Here is a 15,962-nt window from a genome sequence, read left to right as displayed (position 1 = left end):
AATAGAAAGCTTTACATTTGTTGAAACCAGAAAATCTCTTTGGTATAAAATAGAGTAGATCTTTTCATAAAATCGTGAATTCTTCTGCGAGCCGACTATATTTCATGGCTATACGTTTACACAGACATCTATTGCTCTGCCGCAGTAATAATATGACTGCTATCAGCAGCAAAAGGTTTGATTCTGTTTGCGTACACGCGTCCTTGATGGAGAAATCCTCAACCTTGAAGCAAGGTTACACACCGCCCGAAACATTCGCCGTATAAATTGCCGCCTCGGAGTGTGTGACGACTCTCTACACCTTTTCGACCTTTCACTCTTACTTTGAAAAAAACATCATGTCTGCCGCTCCTGTAAAGATCGCCATCATCGGTACCGGTATTTTTGCATATCGCCACTTGAAGGCATTCCGTGCTATCGGAAACAAGTATGAAATCGTTGCTTGCTGCAACCGTTCTCGCGAGAAGGCCGAGAAGTTCGCAAAGGAGGTTAGTACTTCAAAACATACAGCTAGTGAGCACACGTCGTTGACAGAGTTCGTGTTGATAGGTTGGCATTCCGGATAGTGCAGTATACACTGATCCAAAGGATATCCTCGAAAACCCTGATATCGAAGCCGTCGACGTTCTTTTGCCAGTCCAGTACAACTTGGAGGTTGGTACTATTTTGCCTAGCTGAGTTTGACAGAACGTCATTGTTTGAAATATTCGTTGCTTTACTCATCATTCGGAACACTAGTTTGTAAAGGCCGCTATTGCAGCAGGCAAGCACATCATCTTTGAAAAGCCCATTGGTAGGAATAAGATCAGAAACAAGCGCGCGCCACCATATGGTATCCTGTGCTAACTTTTTCTTTACAGCACACAACATCCAAGACGCTCGTGAGATAGTCAAGCTCTCCAAGGGCTCTAAATCCATCGTCATGGTGGCTGAAAACTTTGCCTTCATGAATACCATGAACTATGTTGCTCAATTTGTTAAGGACGGTGGCATTGGCGACGTTCTCAACTTCAACTTCAGCGCAATCCGAGCCTATAACCCTGACTCCCCATACTACCAAACCACTTGGAGACAGACACCTGAGCACCCTGGGTAAGTAAAATCATCTACTGTAGCTATGGGCGATCTTACATGATGAAGGTGTGTGAGACGCCCTGATGTATTCTGTAGGGTGGTTTTTATTCATGTAGAGGCCAAATGGAGACAAGACCGACCCCAGTAACTAACTATGAATCTATCTGCAGAGGTTACCTCAGCGATGGCGGTGTCCACAACATGGCTCACATTGTAGCAGTGCTGGGAGAGATCCATTCAGTGAGCTCCTTTGCTTCCAAGACATATCCCATCCATGGCGCTGAAGACACACTTGCCACAGCTGTTAAGCTGAAGAGTGGAGCTGTCGGTGTTATCAACTTTACTTTTGTAAGTGCTTCCATAGCTGTCCATGAATTTCGTCGGTCCTGCATCTGACACCCAGTCATATAGTGTGCTACCAAGGTTGGTCGTGTTTCTTTTGAGATCATTGGATCCAAGGGAAGTTTGCGAATCATCGATGAACGATCAGTTGAGTACATTAACGAAAACGGTGAGATCACAAGCCCAGAAGACTTTGCTGCCAAGGTCAAGGCGTCTCCCTTCGATAGCGAATTCGAGGATGTTGAAGGTGAACTTGATAACTTCTACAACGTCATTCGTAATGGCAAGACTCTCGGCGTTACTCCCAGCCAGGCCTATCAGCATTTCGCGTTCTTTGCCTGTGCCATTGAATCTGCTCAGACCGGCAAAACCGTTGACATTCCATCCTTTTAAAATAGCTGTGCACCCACGATAAATGATTTTGTCAATAAAGCTCAAACTTCAAGTTGATGACTGTTGAATGGATATTGATTCATTTCCCATTGTTGCCCCGACCCTTGGTATTCATCATATTCGTCGTCCGGCGGCATGTGATATCCCTGGTGGCGATAGTCACGGTGAGAAGGAGGAATAAATCTTGACGCGCCGATCATTCGTAACATGTCTCTGCCGACTGAGGCGTAGATAGACGTTAATCATATGGCAATGTCATTAAAAGGGTAGGAATGTCCTAACTTACCGCAAGTACCGCAGCAGAAGCACCAGCATATCCCAGAGAGCATCAAGGCAGACATTAGTCCTATAATGAGCGCTAACTGCAAGATTGAGACCTCAGCCATGCTAGGTATAGTTGTAGACAAGGGAGAGAGCTGTTTGAGGGACGCGAGGTACTAAAAGACCAGCGGGGTGTCAAATTGCAACATGAAACACACTCTGACGGGCATACTTCAACCTACATTATCCTCAATGTAAGCATATGTTCGTCCCTATGTACACCACGATAGATGACTTATCCTTGAAGGTAAGCACTATCAGATGCCATAGCATGGGTACGGCTCATGTGCTTAAATACGATTGCAGTCGATGTAGTTCCTGGCTCTATTTACAAATGGTGTCTGTAGGCGCCTGGAACCAATGTTGTGAACCATTTTCATAGACAGAAGCTTACATTCCATCGAATAAAACAGCAAGAAGATACGTAGCTGCCTCTTTCAATGAAACAATGACCGCCAGCGACGTGCAAACTCAGCAACAAACAACAAAATTTCGTGTCCCGAAAAGTGTGGGTTGATTCCTTCTTCCTTCAACCATGTCTAATTCCGGGCTAAATCCAAGCATGTGCTATAATCTCTCTTTTTTCAAAGGTAAATGATTATTTCTTACTACTACGGCTCGAGGCTTGGCGTCTAAAGTGCACTATACTGTGTTTCAGAGATGATGAAAGAGTACCGCAAAGTCGACGACAATATCATGCTGCGCATGAACACAACCGACACCCATTCGGAAGCTGGTTGTGCTGAATTCTTCAAACAGCTTGCCGACGCATACCAGAAACGCGAGGATTCGGTCAATTATTGCTTAAAGGTTCGTCAATTTTGTACCTTTCTGTGTGATGAACATGTTCACTGGCTTATGCAAGTCTACTATATAGGTCATGGACGAGGAGCTAGAGCGCAAGAATAAAAAGCTAGAGGAAGATCCATATGATTATAATCTGAAGGATGCTTTGTATACTGAGGAATCTAAGGTAAGACTTATGGTTGTACTGTAAGAACCGTCGTTCAAGTTCCAGTGCTCACGCCTACTGCTTTACTCTACGTAGCGACGAATGGTCTCCAATGAATTGATGGTCGAGGATATCGTGAGACAACGTTCTCTTCAAGTTTTCCGCTCCAAGTGCCGAATCTTTAACGTTCCTCAAGACATTGAGGACTTCTTGAACAAGCGCCGATAGACGGCTAGACTTTTTGCGGGTCTACCACATAGAAAAAAGGAGTTCAAAAGGGAAATTGTATTCGTTTATGAACAAAGGAAACAGAAAATATGTATAAAAGAGAAACAACGAATGGAAAAAGTGTGCTATACAAGTATGCCAATGATTATATGAATAATGTAAGATGACTGCGGGTTAGATGTCAAGGGATGTTTCTTCTAGTTCTAATGGGAGGGGTGAATCAAGTTGCTTTCATCATGATGATAGTGGTCAAGATGATCGGTGAAGACGGTTTTTTGAGCGTCCGTCATGGTCGAGATATGGAAAGATGCATTGTCCCTGTGAATGAAAAAATAAAGATAAAAATTTTGGTAGGATTGGTTAATAGAATAGCTCATGCAAAGCCTTCAACAAGTAGACGTTTCTTACTTGTTCAATCTCTCAGTAATCTGATTCAAATCGAGGTTTAGGAAATGCTCAATGAAAGAGCCAATGTTGGTGTTTTCATGGCTCCCTCTCAATAAATCTGCATCCACACCGTAGGCATACAAGTTGACATCTACGCCACTGTGGCCATGGGTTGTCCACTGTAATTCATCAAGGTTAGCAAGAAAGCTCCAAGAAGAGACTGGGGAGGAATGGAAAACATTGAGGACTTACCCCAAGTTGGGCACGGATGGATACCATGTCAGCCAAGAAATGGTCCAATGCCGAGCGGGATGGATTGGATAAGAGGAACTCCATTTCTTCGTCAGTAGCGTCAGTAATACCCAAGCCTTCAGTAACAACCTGCTCAGCAACAATTCGTTGTTCCTCAACGTTCGAAGCGCCTTTCAAAGAATGAATGGCGTCTGCCAAAACAACGGTAGAATTCTTGACACGGCTAATAACATCTGGGTACCACAAATATTCCGGGTAAGCACTGCTCACTTGTCGAGCAAGAGTGAATCCGCCTGTTTCGTGGTCGCTGGTTGATATGAGAATAGTACCTGGATTTTCATCCACAAATTTCTTGACCATATCCACAGTGTCATGGTAGGCATAGATGTCCTTTAAATGGGCGGGAGCGTCGTTTCTATAGTGAGGGATAAAGTTGAATATAACTGTAACAGTGGTAATTTTTTTTGGGGCACAACAATCTGATAAAGCTCCCCCATGCATAGGATAAACACATGGAAAGTCCCAGACAGAATACTTACGAGTGAGCAGCCATGTCGATTCGACTTCCTTCGATCATCAAAAAAAAGCCGTTGTCTGAATCTGCAGTAGCTGCCTTTAGGATACCCAAGGCCTTCTCAGACATTTCCAGTAAACTTGGTTCAGTGTCGTTGTTACGATCTATCTCGTACGACATATGCTGCATAGACAAGGTTCTTAGACTGGTGAAACTTCCTCGGTCATACCAACTCCAAATTAGACACTTACATCGGACGTGAACAGACCGATTAAAGGAAGTACGCCCGCGCTGTTGGAAAGCTTGTCGAATTCCTGTCGGTCTCGAAAAACGGATTTCCATCCGTATTTCTTGGTGGACACATTCCATAAATCCACATCATCGGAACGGCAGCTACCGTCTGTGGTATTGGGTAGGAAATGGCAAATTCCTCCACCCAACATGAGATCAACGGTTCGGCCAAGAGGGTTATCTCCGATTTGCTGGTTGGCTATCTGATCTTCCATATCACGATCAACAACATGAGCACTGAAGGATGCTGGAGTGGCGTGCGTAATCCTAGACGTAGCCACCAAACCGGTCAACATGTTATGATGGAGTTTGGCTGACTCCAGTACTGTCCCGCATGGCTCTTTGTCCACGTTCACTATGGAATCCAAAGTTAGTCCCACATTGGCAAAAAAAAAAGGCGGCATAATCCTTTCTTTTTTTTTCTGAGGTCATTAAACCGGAAATGGATAAAGTTTACCTGCAATAGCGCCGTTATAAGATTTCATAGCGCAGCTGAAAGCTGTAGCGCCTGCAGCACTGTCTGTGACCAGACTGGAAGCAGATCGGGTCCTGGACTGACCAACATGGATGGTGTCGAGAGGCATCATGTGGTCAAAAGGCAAACTGTTGATGTATTGAAAATAGGTGCGAGCATATGTCTCAGACGCAGGGCCAAAGCCATCCGATATCATCATGATAACGTTCCGTCTAGGAACATCTGAGCCATTTTGGAAATCAGAAATACTAGGTGCTACACGGCAAGAGGTTAAAATTTCCGCTGGTTGGTTGCTAAAGGATCCAATCTATATCTTACCATGAAAACTGGTCTGTTTACCAAAGGTTGAATGGGTGAATGCCGTTGCAATGCCGACAGCGGAAAGCATCAACAGGCAAGCGGCAGCAGCGATGGTTGCAAAACGCTTGCTTGCCATTGAATTGGTCTGCGGGATGAGATGCTCAAGGTTAGCAAAAGAACTCGATCGTCGTCTGACTATTTCTGAAGGTCAGAACGTATCAGGAGTTGCCAAGTGGCAGGAGGTGTCTAAATTCCAAATTGACGAGAACCTACTTGTTTCGTGTAACTGGTGTCATGGTAGTTGTAAATTAATTCATCTTGCTCTTCATCACTCGGTCGCAACAGCGGTTCAGACATTTCGACCAAATGTACGATAAAGTCTGAGTAACAGGTTCACTGTGGCTGGAGGCAGACGCCGAGATTGGTCCCTGTGACTCGCTTTATGTTGGCTATCAAAATTTCAAACCAGCCAGGCCAATTTAATAAAGTCTTGCCAAAAGTGCTCTATGAAAAATAATTTATAATCATTGCCATTCATTATATTATATTTTCATATTGTCAACATGACTCTGAGAGAGAGAGGAAACACGGAATGAAAAAATTCAGTTAAGATAAATCTTCCGTTGAGCCAGTCAAAAGGAATAACGTTTACTTTGATGTCATACGACTCCCAACGTTGATCACCGTTACAGGAGGCTTGTGTTCTGACAAGACTCCGCGTTGAGACGAATATCATTTGGGGAAGATTGCCTTGAAAAGGGCCAATTCATGGTTTTGCTTACGCAGCAATTCGTCGCTACATCATCGTACGACAACTTTAAACACATAATTTGAAAAGAGCATGCAGGTTATAAAAAAATTTCTACTTTTGTGCATACGAAGAGGAAGTACATATTTGGCGCTGTATGACTTCTCTTCCCCTCGCGCAGTCATCTCTCTATCGAATAAATCCACCTTCTACATGTTATGAAATCAACGAGGATAGCCTGAAGGTAAGCAAAGACCTGCTCTTCGCTTCACTGGTCAATGGACATCCGGCGTCCTGTTGTCCATAAACCCTTGTTTGACAACTCCCTAATTTGGATGGCAATTTCGGTTGCCTAATGCAGTAACGGGGTAGCACGTTACCCCGACGTAGTGTGGCACGTGGATGGGGCCGTTTCTCTCTTCCTCTCTAACAAGAAGCTGTTTGGCGAGGGATAATATTTGTGCATATGCAACCTGCCATTTCGTCTCTTCCGATGCTTACCCGCCCTTTCGTCTCTCGCTTCTTCATCCATACGCCACACCGTCCGCTATAGCCACCCTATTGGTAGCTACCGAGACGGCTGCAGCATTCAAACTTGCACCCTTGGTTTCAACTGCTTCGATTTGTCATCAAACGCCGTCCCATGGAGCCATAGAACACTTGTATGACAAGCGTCTTTTGGCCACTTCCTATCGCATAGTAGATCGCATCGCATCGGAAATTGAAACGCTCTTTTTTTTTTTTTTTTTTCTTGCAATTCTCTTTTTGGGATGTGAAGTTAGGGAACCTAAATAATAAATTTTTTTTTGAAAATGGCTTTGGTCCTCCAGCCATGTCATGTCGCACCCGCGTGTGGCGACAACTACAAACAGATCAAATGTATAAATACTGCAAGCTTTTCTGGAACAGAAAAAAAAAATCTCATTGAGACAGAAAAACATACTTGTAGCCTATTCCCCCTTCATTCGATCCCATGTTTAAATCCTTTGTGAACATCCAAGAACTCGAAGCAATATCTTCAAGTCAATTGGTTCCTTCATTTCCAACCGCATATATTCCAGCAGAGCCTTATTGGGCTGCTCAAAATCAACCTCAATGTACATGCCAGTGTGGTGCCAATAAGGTGGATGTTTCAGCGCATGCCCACGCCATTTGGAACCAGACCAATATGGAACCTTCTGAATACACAGAGAGACAGTGGAGCTCTGAGTCTGCATCCCTATCCACCACAGGCTATCCCAGTCCCATAGCATCACCAGAACCTTACTTAATAAGCCAAGATGAAGCCGAAGGCTTTTACTCTAAACCTTCCCTGGATGAGTATGCTGACCAAGTCTACAAGATGGAAAAGTTGGGAGGGTTCTCAGAGTACACGCAAGAAGGAGCATATGGAAATATGGTGACAACGGAGGCTATTTTTGATATGTCAAAATATCGAAGTATGCCCTCTGGTTTATGCACTCCGTTAGCTAGCCCGGTGTTGGAAGAGCAACAGGTTACTCAAGATACGACGACGGGTTGTGAGTTCTTGATGTATGCAGGTTCAAATCCCCTGTATTCACCACCGCAACAACAAGAAGAAGATCCAATGACCAGACCCACCACTAAATCCCAACCAAGCCATTATAAATGCGACTTTCCCAACTGTACAGCTACGTTTACTCGGCCCTACAACCTTAAATCGCATAAGCGAACGCATACCAATGAGCGGCCCTATGCATGCCCGCATCAAGGGTGCAATAAAACATTTGCCAGACACCACGACCGAAACCGCCATGCTAAACTCCATATGGGTCTTAAACCATATTCATGCCCTCATTGCAAGAAGTGCTTTGCCCGCCAGGATGCTTTGATTCGACACTCTAAGATCGAGAATGCACCGTGTTCTCAAGTGGTACAGACCAAGAAACTGCCGCTCAAGTTCAAGTTTCTCAATGGCAGATAGGCTAAATGCAAAAAAATTTTATGGGGCGGCGTTCGATGTTTCGAGCCACCAGCAGCCATTTGGACGGACTGGAGGGTATGCCTGGTCGCTTTTTCCTACCTAACCTCCATGGTTGTTGCCATCACATCGCTGTTTCTCATATGTAGCAATACTTCTTCCCACCCTCATTGTATTATACGCTATACATCCTTTCTGTATTTTTTTTTCTGGTTGTCTTTTTTTCACTGGGCTACAAGCACGTACCAAACCAACGCATTCTTTTTTTCCTATCATGTAATATTCTCACTCCTCCTGGCTTGACTTGACAAAATAAAACCCCTGCCCTTAAACATATTTCTCTGTAGCTTGAGCATCCGTCCGGAGCCGAGCGCCACTGCTCGGCTCTTTATCCGTGTTGCATGAAAGCCATAGCTTTTTTCAAGGAAGGAAGGGGGTCTTATCGAAAGTGGCCATGTGTTGATTGGATCGCCATGAAGGAGTAGGGATTCATTCGCCACACGATGTAGTTGGTTGGCCAGTGGCTTGATATCCTACACAGCTGATGGAAAGTGTTATCCGAGTAACACCGTCGATGAGGTTTCCTTTTCCAGCCTATGCCTCTCGTTGGCTACAAAAGGAAACCTGGATCAGAATGCAGTATGGACAGGTTTCTTTTGCCTGGGGGGTCATCTGACACTGATTTGTCTTGTCCGACAGTCACATGACGGATCCACCTTTAGAGTCCATTTCAGAGTTTTTTGATACTAGAAGCCGCCACGTGACTACTGATTATCCCTTTTTTTGACCACGGTAACACCTTGTGGTCTTTCATTTCGGCCTTCAACTCTTATATACCATATATGAACCTTCCTAGACTGCCCGGACAGAGGACAAAATGCGCTATGCGTAGAGCTACACGTGTTATGAGGGATTTTTCTTGTTTTTCTCCACTGCTCATCTATGTATCAGAAAATCGGTTTATTACTTTAGTCTGGGAAACCTTGTACATTGATTGATTCATTTGCCAGTATGAATAAAGTGAAGAGAGAAAAAAAAAAGTTTAAACTGATGGATGGGGTCCGGCCGGCCGCAGCTACATGGCCATATACATGCACACCATGCCAAGAGCGGCCATCGTGGAGTAGTTTCCAGCAACCCAGCGTGAAGCACCGCTCTTTTGAGTCGATTGTTCATTTGCAGGTGTATCCTTCTTGCCTACCGTCATATCATTTATACTGTTGCTAGGGGGAACGGAAGCAGATGGAGAAGCTGTTGCGCTAGCTTGAATAGGGCTGGCCATATTTGAAGCAGGATTCATCGTATTGGTAGCCATCACATTCGATACTTGTGGCTCCGCTCCTGGTATGCTGCAGAAAACTTGAACTTGGCCAGCTTGAATTGTACCCAGATCTGTGTCACCATCATGCGAGATAACAAGGTGGAAAAAGAAAAGTCAACATGTTGACCAAGTACCACTGTTTAGAACTTTGCATCCACTTACCGAACACACTCGCATCATCGGGACATTCAGAGTAACAAGCGAGAATTTGTTTTTGCGCAGCACAAGCGCACTTTGCGTTAGAGGCAGCAGGTCCACAGGCACCCAATGCAGCTTGACCGGTTTTCAAGCACAGGTCGTACACGGCTTGATTTGCACATCCGTATGAAGTCCCAACTAGGGCGGTGGTGGCCAAGAGCAAACTAGTATAGATTTTCATGATAGCGATAGATTCCAGGTTATGTGGTATCCTGGATGGACATCTTTTACATCTAGTATTATATACAGGTCGACGGAAAATTAACCGCTTGCAAGTGAGAAAATTTGCGCAAGCTTCCGTTCCTTGGGCAAAATTGCAATTTTGAATTTTTATTGCATTCGATCGGAAATTCCCCCAAGTCGTTGTGGGGTAGGTTAATACTGGCTGGCTGGAAAAAGTGCCTGTAAATAGTGCAGACTCCGCATTTATGGGGGAGAGAGAGAGGACGCATTTTTCTTCCACCAAAGCACCGATCGGCTGGCTGACTGAAAATTAACAAGGTGTTGAATCAAAGTATTCTTTGTTTATGTCCAGCAACATGACTCTGAAAATGAGAATAAAAGGAAAATAGCGGTTGATTCAAGGGTGACCAAAAGGGAAGTGATAAGTAAATAAATAAATGGAAATAAAAAAGGTGTCAGGAAAATAAAAATGCTGGGTGATCTATGGGTTAAAAAGTGGGTTTGAGCTAGGTATCAAGCAAATAGTGAGGATGTCAATAGATGATGTTGAGAAATAATAATAAAAAAAAAGAGGAGGAGATCGCGTAAATCATCTCTATAGTTTGAGCGTAACTCTGTTCTTGTTATGCTTTGCGCCAAACTTTCTGATCGCCAACTTGCGACCGATCCATTGAACAATGACTCTCTCCCAAATGGCATTGGCTGCACAGTTGGCCAAAAGGAAAACCCAAAGCTGCCATCTAAAGTACTTGGGCAAGACATTGTGCATGATAGCAGAGTTGTAGGGTTCAATATACCAATCAGGCATTGGGTAGCCTAGTTGGTCATGCAATACCCATGCAGTACCACAGTTGATACGGAACTAGAGAAGATGAGATTAGTCTTTGGGGCGGAATGTTTTTGTTTTTCACCCGTACATTTTCAAAAACCGGTCGAGGCGTTTTCTAGTAACGCCACTCACCACCACCACCAGCCCAAAAGAGAGAAAGAATGTTGACATTATGAAAACTTACTATACAGCCATAAGGATTGGGATCAGCCAAAGTGATATAACTTGTGCTGATGAAGAAGCATGACCAAACAAATACAAGGAGGTAGTTGCGCCACCAAGCTTGTCTGAAGGCCGATCCAAAGTTAACCAAAGCACCATTATTCCAGAATTGGAAGAGAATAACCAGAGAAATGATTTCGGATTCATACGAATCACCAAGCAACCACCATTGAGCAGTGTTCACAAGGGTACTGTCGAACTCATTGCACAAGAACCAGTCCTGTTGGAAGAGCCAGATGACACTGGCGGCGAGGAACCAGAAGTTGATAAAAATAGTACCAAGGAGTGACGCCAGAACATAAGGACCGAGGACCTTCGCAGTGGGACGACGAGGACCCAGCTTTTTGGCTGGGAGAGCTTGGGTAATGGCAAAAGTCATAGAAGGAGTAATGAAACCGTCAATCGTGATCCAGACAGGTTGGGGAGCGATAACACCAAAGTAGAACATAAACAGTTCCCAGAAACCCATACATTCACCATACAAGATCAAGAACTTGTAGTTGGCGAAAGATGTGGCGAGAGCAGAGCGACCTTGTCGTAGCAGTTCAACGCACTGCATAACACTTCGGTTGCTGGTGCTGAAGGGTGAGACAATAGACGCTTCGGCTTCGGAAAGAGCCAAACCCACGTGGGCAGCTCTCAGGGCACCGCAATCGTTACCACCATCACCGCACATACCAGTAACACCCTTTTCCATATGATACTGAACACATTGGATCTTGTCAGTAGGGGTCATACGAGCAAAGACACGGGTGTGCAAAAGGTATTTGCGGATCACATCCTGTTGAATCAGAGCATCAAAAGCTCTTCCAGTCACAGCCAATTCAAGGGGTTCAAACTTGCAGTTCTCAATCGCTTCGTCAACATCAACATCGGCGCCAGTGTCAACATCACGCCATTGGACGCGTTCACGAGGGCCAGCAGGAGCGTCACCCAAAAGCACTTTCTGTCCAGGTCCAATCATGCCGCATTGGCGGGCAATGAAAATTCCGGTCAAGGCAGTGTCTCCAGTGATCATAACCGTACGGGTATCACCTTCCTTCAATTCAGCAATGGCAGCAGCAGTATCTTCCTTGAGCATGTTACGGAACAAGACAAATCCAATAAAGTCGCACTTGGTATCATATTCAAGTTCATCACGGTTCCATTTGTTCAAAGTATCCATATCGATGTCTTGGCCGAAAACACCAAGATCGCGGTGAGCTAATGCCAAAACATAACAACCTTCTTGAGCATATCGAGCAGAAATGGCATCATAGTCGGCAGGGATAGATTGGGAAACAGAGAGTTGCTTAATACGTTCGAAAGAACCCTTGACATACACATGGACATGGTTGGTGGCAGAATCCAAAACAGCGACGGATTGACAGGCACGAGCGTGGACAAATTCAAATCGTTTCAGGACATGAACAGCAGCACCCTTTGTTCCCTCTGCAGGAGTAGCAGCTGGAGGCACCAAAGTATCAATGTACTGATCCTGATCTGGTCTTTCCAAAGTCCAACCCATGGCAGTGAAAGATTCGATATCAACCGGGTTACCTATAAGTGGCGCAAAAAAGGGTTAAGTTCCCGTTTACCAATAGAGATTTTTGTTTTACTTTCATCCTCCTTTCAACCATGACTTACCGATAAAATCTTCGCCAACCTTGGTCACAGCATGGCAGGTTGCAATACCTCGGGCGAGATCAGAGTGCATATCATTACCAGAAGGCGAACGATCAGTAAATTGAACCTTGTCATCAGCCTTGGTCACAGGAACACCGCCGTAGAATTCAAGGCCTTCACGAGTAAGAGTACCGGTCTTGTCGAAGCAGAAGATACGGACTTTTCCAGCAAGATTGATACGAGGCAAATCGAGACAAAGAATCTTCTTTCTTCTCAAGCGAGCAGCGCAAACCGATTGATTGATGGTGAAAGCAGCGTTAAGCAAGGGTGAGAAAATCTGACTGATGACGAAGACACCATAAAACCAACTGGTAATGTTACCACGACCCATGAGATACAATGACAAAGCAAAAGCAACCAAACCCCAAATGAGAAGAATGCAAATAGCGGCCTTGAGTTGTTCGTTGAAGATGAAACTAACAGGAGTAGGGAAAAGGATCTTGTGAATAAGCATTCCCTTTTCACTTGCGAGACCAGTTCGGACTACCAAGGCAGTAACTCTAGCCTTTTCGCCCTTGAGTTCACTACCAGGGTTGAGTTGAGCAATGATGGTTCCAGAAAATAAAGTATTGGTTTTGCCGGATCCAGCACTATCGTAGACACCGTTGTCATTGGGGATGGCTACCTTGCGGACGGGAAGAGCTTCACCTGTCAAGGATGATTCGTTGACGACCACATCACCACTGAGAATGACGGCATCACAGGGAACAACCTTTTTTTCTTCAACTTCGAATACATCTCCAGGAACCAATTGGGAACTGCAAACATTTTCTTGCCACTTTCCATCGCGAAGCACGGTGACGTCGTTTTTGTATTCTGCCAGCTTCTTGATACGATGTTCAGATTGAAGACGTAGCGCAACCTTGATGAAAGCAGAGACCAAAATGATACCGGTTTGAATCAAACCAAGAATATAGTACTGGAAGTAGTACCACACCCACATGCACATCATTTGATAGATATAAAGCAAATGTGTGAATTCTTGCAAAACAGCGCGAGGGATGGAAGGAACTTGAACGGAGATGATGTTGGGTCCAATAAGTTCGTACCGATAATTCGCTTCATCAGTCTTGTTGCCATTAGCCCAGGAGTGGAGTTGTTCGTGAGTGATACCAAGATCGAACTCATAAGGTGCAAACTTGTTAAACTGAGGGTTGTAGACATAACGGACACACTGGAATTCAAAGTAGCGACGACCGTTTGCAGTGAAGCGAGTGGGGGAAGTAAAAACAAGAATATCAAAGCTGAGGAACGCAAGCCAGTGAGTTAATTAATGGAGACAGGTACACAGATCTATGATTATTTTGGGAGCACTCACCCTAGGGCGCGCTTGACATGTTGTTCAGCAGCCTGCAGACGTTTCATCCATTTACCGCTATCATCCAAAAATACAATTTGCTCTTCCTTCTTTTCGATTTGAACATAGGGTGATTCATGTGCAAATGACTCTAGTCTGAAGTAGTTGCGCATGCGGTGACGGGTAAGGTTCATCATCACAAACCAGGCACCACCAATGTGCCATACAGCAGCAAAGATGTCCGAAGACAGATCCGAAGCAAGGAAAACACCGAAAACAGTGCCGTCAACAGTACCGTCTGTGGAAAGGGTGTTAGTTTTGCTTCGTCGAAAGAAGGGGAACGATTTGATCAAGACACTATGCCAGCCAGAACTTACAGTAATCACCAACAACACATCCCAAAAAGGTGAGGAAGAGGATGGTGATGATGATGCAGGACAGGAACCCGACAGTACCCAAAATGTTGTTTCGGAATCCTCTGAATTTGAGCTTTTCAGAGTCGTCAAGGGTAGAAGAGTCAGAAGTTACGTCAGAAGTGGGTGTTTTTGCCTGTGTAGCTTTTTCGCCATCATATGTATCCTTTTCATCAATGACCTCTTGAGTTCCAGCTGTGTTGCTACTGCTGACCTTCTTGATTTCATCGTTTTGATCGGCGCCAAGGACCGTAGCAGTTTGGTCGTTACTGGCCATGCCATTTTGTCGGATAGAACGGCGGAAGCTCTACAAATGGTTTAAAATGTTTCAGTAATTTAGGTCTGTCGTAATACACTTGTGAGACCAAAAAGGGAATTAAAGGAAAATTCAAAATTACCGCTTCCATAAAGTGTTTGAAAATGTGCCAAGCTCCAAGAAGGACTGCCTCAAAACACATAATCGTCCATACTGCAATCCACATGGGCTCGGTCCATGTGAAGGTGGGATCGGGAACAATAGGGCATTCAAGCCAAACTTCGTTGGAGGGAGTAGTGGTATCACCCCAAACACCGACTGAAGATGAATTGATAGAAGCAGCAGAAGCACATGATTGCATCGATTGAGTGACTGTATTGTGTGGGTCGTAGTGGGTGATATTGACCAATTGACCAGCAGCACAAGGGATATAGTTGGGTATACCAGTAGCTCCACCACACAAACAAGCATTCTCAATACCATCGCAGGAAGCTTGACAAGTACCGTCCATGCAGAATTGCTGACCCGAGGGACAAGTTGGAGCCAATGCCGTTGGGCACATTGAGTGATCTGTCACACATAGCAATGGGCAGGTGACATTGTACGCTGGGTGCAGCTCGCAGGTGTTGCCGTACTTATCTTTATCGTTGACTAAACAAGGCGGAAAAGAATATCCAGGTTAGTGGCGAGGAACGAGGTAGATAGGTCTCCCATTCCGTTCAGTGACCCATGTAGGCGAGCTGAACCCTGAATATTCTCGCTTGTAGAATATTTTTTTTTCTGACTAGTTGCCTATATTGGCTCTCTCTTCCCAGGTAAAATAAAAAACTTACTCGTTTCGAAAATTGGTAACGCAGACGTCACAGTCAGTGACAAGACAAATACCAGTAAGGCAGTTGCCCAGCAATGCCTTTTCATTGGGAATCTAGTTGAAATACGGGTTCCAATAGATAGAGAGAAGAAGTGATCTCAAACCAATGAATCAAACAAAAGTCAAAAGAAAAGCAGAAGAGAAAAAAAATTATGTCGCTGGCTGTTTTAAATTTTTTTCGACTGATTCCGTTAACTCGAGCAGCGGAAGTTGGAAAATAATTTCTTATTGCTATCGATACACTAACAAACCTCGTTCCAAATTTGCTTTGCTTTGCTTGTTCGCTCCACTTCTCCGAGCCAATTAGGTTAACCTTATGATGCAATGTCTCCCAGACTTATCTTTTCCTGAAGAGAGAGCAAGGAAGACGTCCTACAGCAGGAGATCAAGAGAACAGGGCATGGATTCAGACAAATTGAATTTAACGACAGCGAGATCTCCGCTGATGCCACTGGCCCCAGAGAACCTATCACCAGCGTAGAATTTAG

At 44.6% G+C, this 15,962-nt stretch overlaps 7 protein-coding genes across 7 annotated transcripts; 3 read left to right on the top strand and 4 right to left on the bottom strand.

Moving 5' to 3' along the window:
• Positions 1-305: 305 nt before the first annotated feature.
• On the top strand, positions 306-1,830 carry K450DRAFT_225962 (uncharacterized protein). The gene is made up of 6 exons (XM_051586473.1): positions 306-488; positions 550-654; positions 739-793; positions 861-1,092; positions 1,245-1,422; positions 1,486-1,830. Exons 1-6 carry the CDS (start codon positions 339-341, stop codon positions 1,807-1,809), a joined length of 1,044 nt encoding a protein of 347 aa, XP_051448029.1. The 5' UTR covers positions 306-338; the 3' UTR covers positions 1,810-1,830.
• A 10-nt stretch (positions 1,831-1,840) lies between these two features.
• K450DRAFT_225958 (uncharacterized protein) lies at positions 1,841-2,370 on the bottom strand. The gene is made up of 2 exons (XM_051586472.1): positions 2,096-2,370; positions 1,841-2,029 (listed from the first exon to the last, which is right to left on the bottom strand). The coding sequence occupies exons 1-2, from the start codon at positions 2,193-2,195 to the stop codon at positions 1,851-1,853; spliced, it is 279 nt and encodes a 92-aa protein (XP_051448028.1). The 5' UTR covers positions 2,196-2,370; the 3' UTR covers positions 1,841-1,850.
• A 282-nt stretch (positions 2,371-2,652) lies between these two features.
• On the top strand, positions 2,653-3,404 carry K450DRAFT_225955 (uncharacterized protein). The gene is made up of 4 exons (XM_051586471.1): positions 2,653-2,720; positions 2,789-2,940; positions 3,008-3,103; positions 3,179-3,404. The coding sequence occupies exons 1-4, from the start codon at positions 2,666-2,668 to the stop codon at positions 3,308-3,310; spliced, it is 435 nt and encodes a 144-aa protein (XP_051448027.1). The 5' UTR covers positions 2,653-2,665; the 3' UTR covers positions 3,311-3,404.
• Positions 3,131-5,653, bottom strand: K450DRAFT_225950 (uncharacterized protein). The gene is made up of 6 exons (XM_051586470.1): positions 5,212-5,653; positions 4,715-5,109; positions 4,489-4,646; positions 3,950-4,364; positions 3,719-3,876; positions 3,131-3,628 (listed from the first exon to the last, which is right to left on the bottom strand). Exons 1-6 carry the CDS (start codon positions 5,426-5,428, stop codon positions 3,514-3,516), a joined length of 1,458 nt encoding a protein of 485 aa, XP_051448026.1. The 5' UTR covers positions 5,429-5,653; the 3' UTR covers positions 3,131-3,513.
• A 1,551-nt stretch (positions 5,654-7,204) lies between these two features.
• On the top strand, positions 7,205-8,555 carry K450DRAFT_225947 (uncharacterized protein). The gene has a single exon (XM_051586469.1). It carries the CDS (start codon positions 7,251-7,253, stop codon positions 8,220-8,222), a length of 972 nt encoding a protein of 323 aa, XP_051448025.1. The 5' UTR covers positions 7,205-7,250; the 3' UTR covers positions 8,223-8,555.
• A 739-nt stretch (positions 8,556-9,294) lies between these two features.
• K450DRAFT_268941 (uncharacterized protein) lies at positions 9,295-9,919 on the bottom strand (the record flags this gene model as incomplete). Its single annotated transcript, XM_051592901.1, has 2 exons — positions 9,295-9,611; positions 9,703-9,919. The coding sequence occupies 2 exons, from the start codon at positions 9,917-9,919 to the stop codon at positions 9,295-9,297; spliced, it is 534 nt and encodes a 177-aa protein (XP_051448024.1).
• A 298-nt stretch (positions 9,920-10,217) lies between these two features.
• K450DRAFT_225942 (uncharacterized protein) lies at positions 10,218-15,335 on the bottom strand. The gene is made up of 6 exons (XM_051586468.1): positions 14,746-15,335; positions 14,312-14,654; positions 13,956-14,232; positions 12,599-13,881; positions 10,935-12,511; positions 10,218-10,783 (listed from the first exon to the last, which is right to left on the bottom strand). The coding sequence occupies exons 1-6, from the start codon at positions 15,163-15,165 to the stop codon at positions 10,517-10,519; spliced, it is 4,167 nt and encodes a 1,388-aa protein (XP_051448023.1). The 5' UTR covers positions 15,166-15,335; the 3' UTR covers positions 10,218-10,516.
• Between the last annotated feature and the right edge of the window lie 627 nt (positions 15,336-15,962).

Source organism: Umbelopsis ramanniana (genome assembly GCF_025399195.1).
Source record: "Umbelopsis ramanniana AG unplaced genomic scaffold K450scaffold_7, whole genome shotgun sequence".
Taxonomy (NCBI): Eukaryota; Fungi; Mucoromycota; class Umbelopsidomycetes; order Umbelopsidales; family Umbelopsidaceae; genus Umbelopsis; species Umbelopsis ramanniana.
The sequence above is the reverse complement of the archived record's forward strand: the minus strand, read 5'-3'. Positions and strand labels throughout refer to the sequence as shown.